This window comes from Diorhabda carinulata, chromosome 5 (assembly GCF_026250575.1).
Source record: "Diorhabda carinulata isolate Delta chromosome 5, icDioCari1.1, whole genome shotgun sequence".
Lineage (NCBI taxonomy): Eukaryota > Metazoa > Arthropoda > Insecta > Coleoptera > Chrysomelidae > Diorhabda > Diorhabda carinulata.
In genome coordinates this window covers 5,071,620-5,083,948 of record NC_079464.1, presented here as the reverse complement: position 1 = coordinate 5,083,948, position 12,329 = coordinate 5,071,620, and the positions used below count along the sequence as shown (strand labels likewise).

General features: G+C 37.6%; 1 protein-coding gene across 1 annotated transcript in view; it reads right to left on the bottom strand.

Moving 5' to 3' along the window:
* Positions 1-12,329, bottom strand: part of LOC130894000 (dynein axonemal heavy chain 8) — a 73,038-nt gene that overhangs the window by 16,613 nt on the left and 44,096 nt on the right. Inside the window, exons 45-54 of the mRNA XM_057800479.1 lie at positions 11,398-11,614; positions 8,331-8,649; positions 8,039-8,265; positions 7,759-7,981; positions 6,649-6,825; positions 4,768-4,935; positions 3,776-3,991; positions 2,529-2,666; positions 867-1,163; positions 626-810 (exon numbers count right to left, since the gene is read on the bottom strand). Coding sequence (XP_057656462.1) covers positions 626-810; positions 867-1,163; positions 2,529-2,666; positions 3,776-3,991; positions 4,768-4,935; positions 6,649-6,825; positions 7,759-7,981; positions 8,039-8,265; positions 8,331-8,649; positions 11,398-11,614 — 2,167 coding nt within the window. The remainder of the gene's footprint in view (positions 1-625; positions 811-866; positions 1,164-2,528; positions 2,667-3,775; positions 3,992-4,767; positions 4,936-6,648; positions 6,826-7,758; positions 7,982-8,038; positions 8,266-8,330; positions 8,650-11,397; positions 11,615-12,329) is intronic.

The following is a 12,329-nucleotide window of genomic DNA, read 5'->3' as shown; positions in this document are numbered from 1 at the left end:
AAGCAGCCTCAGCTAATTCGGCCACATGACTATGGACATGTACTTGGATCTTTATTGTATTAAACTCATTCAAGATGCATCCCTGAGGAATATCGGCGTTGACCTCAAATTGAAGCTTCTGAACCAGTTGATAAGTGAAGGTCACAAACCGTACGATTTCAACGGTACTAATCTTAATCTTTTGATATGTATTTTGACAAATCATCTCCAATTGAATGACACTCGAAGAAGCTCCCAAATTATTAAAATTAACTTTTGAAATTGGATATAAATGGCTCAATTCTAGTACAAGCAAATACTTTTTGCAAAATAGAAATAAAAATTTCGTTTTATAATAATTAACGATGGAAATATTTCCGTCTCGTGCGAGACGGTAAACCAAGGACACGACGACCTCTAGGAAGACCTCCAAAAAGATGGATGGACATCAACATCTCAAGGATGAAAAGTTGGAAACTACAGGCCTAAAGCCTACAATACATTGAAGAAGAAGAGAAAAATTTCTTTTGGGCTCAAGAAACAACCCCTATATCAAAAATCAAATCCTCAAACTCAATATTTGTTTTCAAAATATGTCAAAATTATCTAACAATAAGAATGTGCAATCTAACTCATACTGTCGTACCTAAAGTATTTGTGACCCAAAGTGGTAACAATCAAATGGTTATCCTTCTCTTTCTCTTTGATCCAAAATTTCCCTTGACTCTGTGGGTCGATCAAAAGCGGATACCTCGATGCCGAAGTTACGATAATGCCATTTTCGACGGACAAATCATCGTTAGGCAAACCTTGAAGATTCCATTCGCCGATCTACAACATCCCCTTTCTAAACGACTACGAATTCATTTGTCAAACGTGTAACTTACCGTAGCCGAATCGGTTAAACTATCGATAATATTGAGACTCAAAGTAACCGGCATTTTACGTCTAACCAATGAATCGATCCACGATTGTTGCATCAACTGTCTGAATTCTTGATTAAAGGGACCGGTGTATCCCAAGAAACCAGTTAGGAGAATCACATCGCCGACAAGTCGCTCGGTTTCAGCTTTGAATTGAGCCAGTTGATCAGTCCATCTCACTCTCTCGCCCGCCAATCCGTCTATAAGCGCTGTGGCGGCGTCCATTTTATTTTTCACCTTCATAGCTTCATCAAAGATTTTCTGAAAACAAATTATTATTACACGGATAGACGCCATGTCCATGTTATGCATTTGGCGCATAGGCTCTAATTAATCTTTGGTAGCTCAAAATGGGACAGAAGGTTTATGGTTCGCAACGATTAATAACCACCTACTATCATAACCAGGTACTACTCTTAATAGAGTCGTAGTCAATACGTGTTTTTTTCAAATTATTTTGAAAACTTCTTCTTCTTTCAATTCCTCTTGTCTGTGTGTTTGACATTTGATCGATTCTTTAATTTTAAGACATTCGCTGGCTACAAATTGAATCTTTCTCTTCCCGAAATGTCGAGCCCAGAAATTCTATAATGTCCTGTCCATTTAGGAAACAATATCTTGTTTAAATCTTTGTTGAAACTCTTACAGAAAACTTCCTATAGTTAATACATTCTATTCTTCTCTTCTGATCATAGTTACCAAATAAGATGATCGCTACATTTAACGATCGCTTTCCTTTTTCATTCTCGATACTTTTTTAGATCATCCGCAGGCTACAAATCGAATCTTTCTGTTCCTAAATGTCCGAGATCCTAAGATTCAGTAGTGTCCAGTATTTGAATGTATCATTTTCTCACAGAGCCCAGTCGTCTTCTTCCATTACATTATCGAGATGATAGTGTCCATTTAGACAATAATATATTGTATGAATCTTTGTTGACAGTCTCAGGGATCACTTCATGTTGTTAATTTATTATTTTCTTATCCTCTGGTCGTAATTTCCATCGCTCTACTACATCATATCAATTTTTCAATCTTTGTTTCACTAGTTTTTTCTGATCCTTTAATTTTAGATCATCTACCAGCTATAGATCAAATCTTCCTGTTCCCAAATGTCGATCCAAGGCATTACGTAGTGTCCTTCATTCAACTAGCTCCTAAATGTATTCTTCTCCCACAGAAACCGCAGATGTCTTCTTGAGAAGTTTATATCCGTTTAGGCGACAATATTTTTTTTTTCTTTGTTCAAACTATTAAAAAAGTCTTCATCTGTTTATTGCTTTTCTTTCCATCACTTTTGGTAATAGTTTCCTAGTTGTATCATATTATAGCCCATTTTAAAATCTTTGTTTAACTGTTTCATCCAGTATTTTCACTCCAAACTTCTCTAGCGACCTCATCAGTGTAACTATGATAGTCCCCTCTAGTTTCCCTTTTACATCAGCTTCTGGGAAGATTTTAGACTCTTTGGCAAGTTACCGTAAAATATTTTGTGCATGTAATTGTTCTGCCTCCAAAAGGGGGGCTACTTGACTGGGGTCTTCTTCGAGGTAGCTTCTGGGTAACTGAAGTGCCTAAATATTTATAAAAAATCTATTAAAAGTGTCAACTATCAAATAACGATACCTGTTTAAAAGTCATTGCTTCTTCGTATTGTTCCTGACATTGTCTTACTTCTTCTTCTTTTGTCCGCAATAGCTCCATAGCGCTTTCAAGTTCGTCTTGAGCTCTAGTAAGTTTCGCCTGTTGAATTGCTAGATTCGCCTATGTTTTAACAGAAAAAACACTTGTAGAAAAACATGTGAATGGCTTTAATTATTTTGGAAAAGAAACAACAGAAATTGGAATTTCTGGTGCTTCCATGTCTTCCAAAATTTGAAAAGAGTATATCAAAATGTATCATTGTACAGTAAGCACATTAGTCGAGGCTGTGTAGCCTCCCTTAACATGAACGAAAGGTAACTTCCCACAAAAGTAGGAAGAGGAAAAGTAATGGCAGAAGGTGTTTTTATTGGAGGTAGGAAAATACTTTTATGTATCGTCAGGACTGGTATGTCTAGCATACCGACTAAAAACCTCTTCTATCTTTGGTTCTGGTTTCCCCCGCGGAACCGCCGTTAGGCACTACTTCGCAAGGGGGAATCTAGCTCTTCCTTCAACTACTTCCACGATCCCAATTTTAATACTTCTTATTTTTGTCTCTTCAGCGCGGAATTCTTTCAACACTTCAACAGCGAACATCCTCGTCGCTGTCCATGCAATTTATGATAACTGCACAGCTTCCAATATATTTCCAGGCGTTATGTTTTCACTTATAAAGGTATTCCTTAAAGCATCCATGTCCGGAGATTATTTGGGTTGATAATGATTAACCTGTCCATGAGGCGGGTTAAGCCAGATATAAGTTGGTGAATCCAGCTTCTCTTGGTCTAAGCGTCCTATAACATTTGCCAGCGGTTTCTCCGCTAATTTCTCTTTAGATCTTCTTTCTTTCACCAATGGAGAGCATTGTTGCTGCTTTCCGTCGTGATTCCTGCTTCTGCAATACGTCGGCAATGTCATGTGTGATCACCGATGTGACAACTCGTGACAACATAGCTCTCTTGGACTTCCTACGTTCGGCATATGTAGAGATAAGATATTCCTTACTCCAAAAGTCTTTATACCTGCGAACTCTGCTTGAAGATCAGTCTGGCATCGTTCGTCATTTCCAAGTAACGTATAGACAGTTAGGATTTGACCGCGTATTCTCCAATTTGCAGCTCGATAATCGCCATGTGCTTGTGTGTGTGTTTGTGTGTGAGTGAGTGTGTAACAAACCTATTCAGATCAGAATAATAATGTTTCGTTTAGAAACAAGAGATAAGACTTACCTTCAAAGGTAAAACCTCTCTGTTTACGTCAAAAAAGGATGCCATAGCCAAAGTCCAGGAAATTAGACCTGCTACATTACCACAAGCCGTTTTAGCAGCTTCGTAAGTATAAATGGGATAATTGAAGTACGGTATGAGTAAATCTATTATTTCGGCATTTATGGTATCTTTCGGATAGTCTTGTAACTTTTTTAAGAAAGCTGATTCGGCCATCACCTAAAACACGATTATACGAGGTACTTTGAAAAAATATGAAGAATCATTTTATCAGAAACAAGCTAAGAACGTAACATAAAATTCAAATGATCCTTTGTCCACCCCAATGGTCCACGACAATAGGAGCACTTATCCTAAGAAATTCACAAGGCGGAGGAGTTGAGCGCGAATGATCTTTAAGCGTCAAATATCCACTATTGAAACGATTCTTCGTAATTCCTTCGCTTGCTCCCGCGGCTGCTTTAAACTCTTGTTTCCAGTAATGTCTCAACAATTCACGAAACTATCTCGGATCTTTGAATGGAAGGCCCAGAGACGTCCTCGTCGATCACAATCGAAAAGTTGTTATGTGGATGATGAGTTGTTCTATAAAAACTCTCTAAATCATTCTATCCCTTTATGACCAAAACGAGTTGTTAGCATCAATTTTGTATCTATATCATTCGCTTCTTCAAGTCAGATATCCACTAAATTCGCATGGTGTCACGAACAGCAGCTCTTGAAACATGTGAACATCGAAGCAATCCAGCTCCTCGACAACACGAACTTGGAGAGAAGACTGAAGAGGACGAAGCCTTTTGAGTTAGTTATCTAAGTGCTTAGTGTAAAAGCGAAGCGTCGAATTTCACATATTAGTGTTAGTCCAGACAATACTAATTGTAGTTATAATAAATGAAGAAGTTTTGACTGAGTAAGACGCTTAGATTGATAGGGAGATCTTCCAGGTTATCTTAAAAGAAAAGTCAGAATGAAAGAAATAACTATAAACAACTTACTTTTAAAGATTCGGCCCAAGATGGAAGCAAAAAAGTTTTTTCTGGATCCGGTTTAACGGGTTCCAATTTTCTCTTGAAATAAATCAAAACGCAGTCCATAATAAGTAAAATCAAATAAGGAGGTTTACCCAATTTTCGTACGGTTGCTATATCTGCCGCTTTTATAGTCTGAAAATGGATTATTTTTCGTGATGAATCGTTTTGATTTTACGTCTTTTCGGATCTTCAAGAAAAACATATAAAAAGATCTAGGTAGCAAATGAAAAATTAAAGAAAATTATATAACTAATGAACATCTCTTTCGATTCAATAAAATGGCATCGATCAATTGACTTCTGCTTACATTTGAATAAGCTACGTCATTCAGATTGTGTTCGATAGCAATAAACAGTTGACTGCCTCAAATAAAGGTTCGGTTCAAAAACATCAAGCCTACTTCTACATCTCCCTATTCGTGTAATTTCCATTTAAGTGAAAAGCACATCACTATAATAGATCCATCTTGTTCTTTCTGCCACATCTTTCCTTCTTTTTCTTTAACGTATTATAGACCTTGGACCTTTAGTTTCCAACGTTTCATCCTTGAGATGTTGATATCCATGAATCCATCCATCTTTTTTGGAGGTATTCCGAAAGGTCGTCGTATACTTGGTTTACCGTCTCGTGCAATCTTTGCTAATCTTTCTGTGGTCATCCTGTCCACGTGTTCGTTCCAAGCTCTTCTACGTTTACGTCCCCACTAAGACTATGTCTTCTACTTTACATTTGTGTCTTATGTATGTGTTTCTATTTCTGCCTCTTAGTGTGTCTCTTTTGTTGTCCGCTCTTGTTTCTATATCATATGTCAATATGGGTCTAACGCAGGCTTTGTATATTTGAACTTTTGCCCTCTTATTGATGCTGGTATTATTCCAGATAATGTCCAGGAGTGCGCCTGATATTCGGTTGACTTTGTTTGCTTGTCCTTTTGCTTCATTTATTCCGTTCTGGTCTGCGTTGATACCTCATTGGTTCTTTAGAGATGACAAGTTTTTGCGGTGAATACTCGCATGTTAAAGGCTTTAGCGTTTACGTAGAATGATTATGGGAGCTGCTCCTCATCTTCTAAATTGATATTCCACCTCTTTCGTGGTCGACAGTCTACAAAATTGAAGATTTATGTATCTTTCTCTAAAGCCGCCGGAAAATTTTCTTATTTGTAGTCTCGGATAGTTTTTTCGTTTTTTAAATTTCTTTATTTCTGATGTTCAGGTCATTATAGGTTTGATTGCTGCTTTGTAAATTCAAATTTCTTGTCTTACATGTTTGCTTCGCCGTACTTCGTCCGCGGCCTTATTTGATCTATAGTTAAATTCCTTGTCTTCTACGTCTCCTCCACTGCTTATGTCAATTTCATTCTCTGTTGTATTATTTGACCTACTGCTTCTAATTTGCACCAAATGGGTTCTTTTGATGTTGTTGTCAAGTTACTCCTAGATCAATTTTCGTAATAATTTCAGTGCATCAGTTCGATATCCTTTGGAACATAGATTGAATCTGGGAAAGTGCCAAAAGTCGTAGAGATTGTACGGAAAGTGATAGAGCTGATCGACTTGGTGTTGTTAATTGTTGCTATAACATTCGTTTCTAACTGCGTCACTCAATTTTTCCTAATTCTTTCGCCTAATATCTCGGTTTTTATTCAAAGGAAACATTATTCTCACTCTGTTCCGTGGATACACTCTAACACGCCAAAAACTAAATTAGTTAATCAATCGACGCCATAGAAAACCAAACTAAATTGATGATATAATCTGACAAATCAATATTATGATGATCTGTTTCAAATTGATGTATACAATATAATAAAACCCCGTTATGAGAATAGAGAATAGAGCTTACTAGTAAAGCAGCCTCGGCTGCGTCGAGTGCCGGTTTAGCAGCCATCAATTTACTTTCGGCTTCTTTTTGATCGACGCTTATGAGAGCCACTAGATTTTCTGCTCTATCTTTTACTACCAATGCTTCTTCTTTAATTTTATTGGCGATTTCTGAAGCTGCCATCACTTCCTCCAATACCTAAAAAACAAATAAAGGAAACGTTATAATTGAGCAGTTACGTGTTTATTTCAATTATGACGTTTTCCTTTCCAACTTTGGAAAAATGATGAAGTGCTCAGAAAAATACAAACACTTGCACATACAAACTCAACTACTTATATTGAATATTCATTTTTCATAATAGTCACCATCAACATTTGAACATTTTCGAGTCCCGTCATCAACGTTTGCGTTTCCAAGCGTTTTCCAACATCAAAGTTATGGAAACTAATGAATGTCTAGTGGTGGTAAATCGAGGTTGTACGCTGAATAATCTACTACTTCCTAATAAAACTCGAGTGACAAAGAGAAGTCCTCGCCGACGTCTGAATATTAATTATGTTCCATCACTTTGTATTTATTGTAATTTAATGAGCAATATCGAAGCTAATTAAAGCTGCAAAGGAAGAAGTTATCAAAACTTTGTAACGTCATTTCGTGATTATATGTCGGTTTGACTCCAAAGTTCAGATGTCGAATTACATCGACGACAATTTTCTTTAATAAAAACTAAAAACTCTGCTCCAGCCGTAGAATACGTGGTGGACGAACTGCTGGTTCTTCTAGAACTTAATCTTCTCTTCCAAATACTAAAACGCTACCAATATTTCTCTTCTAACAATCCGGTGGACCTGGCGGTACGATTTCCCTTCTCGACTCGGTACCATCCTCTTTATTGATTTTAGCGTATCTCTCTCTCTACCGACGCCGATACCGAAGGTGGGGCCGCACTAGCTACGGTATACAACCCTTATAAATAATAGTTTCTTGAAGAAGTTGTGCTAAAAGTTACTTAAACAACAATCACGTACTGATAAAGGATTGCCGTCTCTGAAGATGATAACTTGGTTCACGAAACGCCCGTCATATAATGTAATTATGAGTGTTGATGTAATGCTTCACTAAACTTACCCCTTCGGCTTTTTCGGTCGCAGCTTCCATTTCAATTTCTTTTACCGCCAATTCTTTGCGCAATTCGTCGACGCTAGCGGCAGCTTCAACCAATTTTTTCAATCCCGTTTTCATCCTTTGGGCCAACACTCCGATTTCATCAAGTTTTATCTTATATAAAACTTTATACGCCGCCAAGAAAGATATGAACGTTTTCGGGGTCACGTAAGTCCTTCGTCGGAACCTGAATTGGAAATAAACGCGTCAAAAACACAATTTTTTTTTTTTCGATATTTTCTACCTGTCGTAATAATCTTCGCAAAAATTGCTGACGCCGTCGTGAATTTCTGCCATTATTTCTATGAGTTCTAGTTTCACTTCCGGAGTTGAGACGACGTTATACTTTTGAAGAAAATGCGACGATACTTCTATCAGAGCATCTTCCGGCCATTTGCTGAACCAATCTATGGTGCAGCCTGATATTAATCCGGGGAATTTCAGTGCGCGGCTCCTAAATTTTTCTCCGACCTTTAAAAGTAATACAAACAACGACAAAAATATTCGTAAGAAGAAAGAAACAACGTTAAACTCACTGGTGAAAAACATAAAGTGACATGCAAATTACTTCTAGCTCTAGTTATGAAGAAATCATAGAGATTCTCTACGGTAGGCGGTTTTTTCGGTAAAATTTTCTTCATAATAGGAATCAGTTCAGATTGTATCTCGTCTAATTCATCTTTGGCGAAGAGATTGGCAATTTCGCCGGAACTTAGGATATTATTGACGCTCTCCAAGAAGGTTTCTTCTTTAATTTCGTTGTCGGTGAATATGAAAGTCATTCCTTTGCCGTCTAAACCGGCGGCTCGGTACAAAATTCTCATATCGTCCATTAAATTACCCACGTTGTAAGATCTGATGAGATAATATAACAGTATGAGAAGAAATTTACTGATACAGAAAAAGAATAAATAAGAAATGAAGATTTGGGAATCAATATCTGGGAAATCCCATAGAGGAAAGTTCCAAGTGCCCAAGGTTGGCCCTGGCTTGTCCCAACTATCTAGGACTCTGCGCGAAGCTTGTAAGCCAGGCTTGGCCCAATATTGGTAAAACTCTAGAGTGATAACGATGGGCCAAGCTTGGTCTCCAAGACTGGGCCGTGCTTAACTGCCAGGACTGGGCCAAGGTTAAATACCAAGACTTATTCATTACATAACTTTTCCTTCTTTATCTTTATTTCATTTCTTTATTTATTTTTTATTCTATTCTATTACTTTCTAAATTATTATTACTACTGCTGTCAAAATCGCACTCGCTAGAATTTATAGAATCATTATCCAAATTATGATTATTAAACGCTTGTAGATTGCCCAAGTCTGTACCACTATCGTTAACCTCACTCACAGAGCTGATGTTCACACTTAAATAATTTAAGCTTCGCCCGTTCACACTGAGTTAGTTTTTTTTTCTATTCAATGCACGCCATCTTTGAACTCGAAGATACGCATCAGACATGGCCACTTTTAGTATTAGTAAATAATAATAAGAAACACACACACTGAATTAAATAGAGATCGAATTGATCAGAGCCACGTTAAAAAAAAGTATGGCTGCCGACGGAGTGCTGGTCGAAAATACTTGAACCCAAACTTGGATAATCATTGATATGGCAAAGTCTGGGTCAACCAACCTAGGCCCGAGCCTGTGTTGACAATAAATGGGATACCCAGGCTTTTACAAGCTTGGGTGGCCAATGAATGACCAAGGCTGTGTTTCCCTGCCTTGGTCCGAGCTTGGGTAATCATTGGTATGGCCAAAGCTGAGTTAAGTAGCCTGTCCCATGCATGGGCCAATACAGGTACGGCTAAGCCAGGCTTCCAAGGACTGGCACAGGCTTGGCCCCTTTGTCAACTCTGGGATTTCCTGTATAGGATAACTCTCGAAATGACAACGTAAATATGTCTAGCAAGGGATCAGTCTTGCTTCGGAACGTTCTATGTCCCAATATATCAGAAATCGTTAAAAATACAGTCAATGGAGAAATTTATGACCAATTTCAAGAAGTTTTCGAGACAAGTCAATTGATGCCTTGATCTTGCTTCTGATAGCGCTGCATTGGGATCACACCTAGTTATGGAAAGTTAAATCTAAATCAAATTTCACCTAGGACAAATATTATTTTGTTTATTTAGTTGATGCATGTTTAGGATATTTGTGATCATTCATTCTATTTTCTAGATATTGCGTAGTTATTCCCATGTACTTTTTTGGACAATTTAAACACGGTATGGAGTAAATAACATAAAAATTTGTTAATATTTGTTAAATTTATAAATAACGGGGATTGCGACTTTCCAATTTATGATATACATCGATACTGTGTTTAGATAAGATAAATTTTAGTTTTCCAGATAATTGGATTGTATAAAGTGAAGCAATCTATATCTTGTTGATTTGTAAATATAGTTTTACTGGGGTAGATGTAGCCCAGTCGCATCGCCCGGTGAGATACCACCGCATCGGATCTAGGCGACGTGAATGGGTTTCAAGTTTGTCCGGTTTCAGATGTCTCCGGTTTCCAGTTTTTATGTGCTTTAGAGCAAAACTGAAAGAACACATACAATCAAACCATCCAAACGCAGATATTGTCACCGCTGTTGACTTTAATGTTCACCACGTCAGCTGGTGGAATTTTTTCAACACAACTGACGATGAAGGCTAGGAAGCTGAAGATTCATTCGAGAACTGACCCAATTTATCAATGAACCAAGCAGAGACCCCAAACAAAATGATGACTTTGCTAGTTTCTGACAATAAACCCTGATCTGTACAACGCGACCTTATCCGTATCGTTGTCTATGGACACCTCGGAAAGGCTCAAGGTCATCGCTGTTGTTCCTCAGAATAACATCCTGTCACCTACTCTCTTTCTCCGGTACATCAACGATCTACTCGACAAAACTGCAAACTCGATCTATAGCACATGGTGTCGTCGTTCAAGTAAGCCGCCCAATAAACTCGCCTAAGATGTAAGATCCTAAGATCCCCATCATGAATACCGATCTTGAGAGCATTCTGGAGTGAAATGGAAGCAATCTAATTGAGTTTACTGTAGAAAAATCTCAGACTGTGTTTTATAAAGACCGCTGGCACTGAAACTGAATATTTGGTCCTGACTGGACATGAAAGATCATCATCACCGCAAATTCGCTTGTTAGGTGTTAAGGTTGGAAGCAATATGTCCTTTCATAGTCAGGTGACTGAATTAGCTAAGGCAGCTTCACACAAACTTGGAGTCCTCTTTAAGACCAAGCTTCGCAATAGCTTCTAATCCCCTACAAGTTTAAGATTCATCCATCTTCAGAGCATTGCTCGTACATTTGGAACTCGGCTCCCAAGTATATCCTGAGGATGGTCGAATCAAAACAAAAGAGAACAATTCGACTTATAGGAGATCCAGAGTTGATCAGAAACAGATTAGAGCATAGAAGAAAGACGCTGACCAGACTCTGTTTTATCGACACTATTACGCAGAGGCTATTCCGAGCTGTCCAACATAATCTCACCTAGAACAGTTTTTCGCCGACAGACTCCCACAACGTTAATTAATCAAAGAAAATAAAGAGTTGAAGAAAACTCCACGTTTTTTATATACATTACCTTGTGAGTTGTATCTGGAAACTTTCGTAATTAGCCATAAAAGTAGATAGACGTGTCAAACTCTGTTTTCCCGAACCACCAACACCGACAAGAAAAGCGTTACCGCGTGGCGTTCTGATTATTCTAGAAATGATCATCAAGTGCACCATGGCGTCATGGAAAAACACCATATCCATTGGACTGCCTCGAATAGCGTCGTTATACGAAGCCATAAAAGCTAGAATAACAAACAGTATACAATATAAACGAAAGAAAATGAGGATCTCGTGGAGGAACCAAATGATGGAGAAATCTTGGAACAGATAGAAAATTTGAAACACCATAAGGGTGCAGGAGGAAATGGGATTATCATGTACGGCGAGGAAGATAAAGAAAAAGGAATATATGCAGAATAATAGAGAAAATTTGGAATGAACAACAAATGCCTGAGATCACTTTTTGATGTGGTGTACAAGGATTTGGCTAAAGTTGGATCATGACATAAGATATCTCACATAGAAGTTAACGATTGATGGAATTGTATCAAACAAATTTAGGATTGAAATCGGATTAAAACAAGAAGATCCAATATCGACGATGGCTTTTAATCTGGTGTCGGCAAAACAACAAACAAAACAGCGAATAATTGCATATGCAGATGATTTAACGGAATGGAAAGATCATTCTGTAAACTAGAAGAGGCTGCAAAAAATTATGTATTAAGAAGAAACTAAGAGAAAACAAGATATAAGGTAAAAAAAGTTTGTGAAATCGTATACCTGGGATCAACACTGTCAAATAAAAATGAAGATCAGACAGAAATAAATAAGATAATAGCCGAAAGAAGTAAAATCGAAGGAGTTTTATTTAGAATAGAATACGGAAGTGAAAAATTAGGCTGAAGAAACAAAACTGGTTATATAGTAAAGGAAAATGCTGCGGAAAATTTTTGG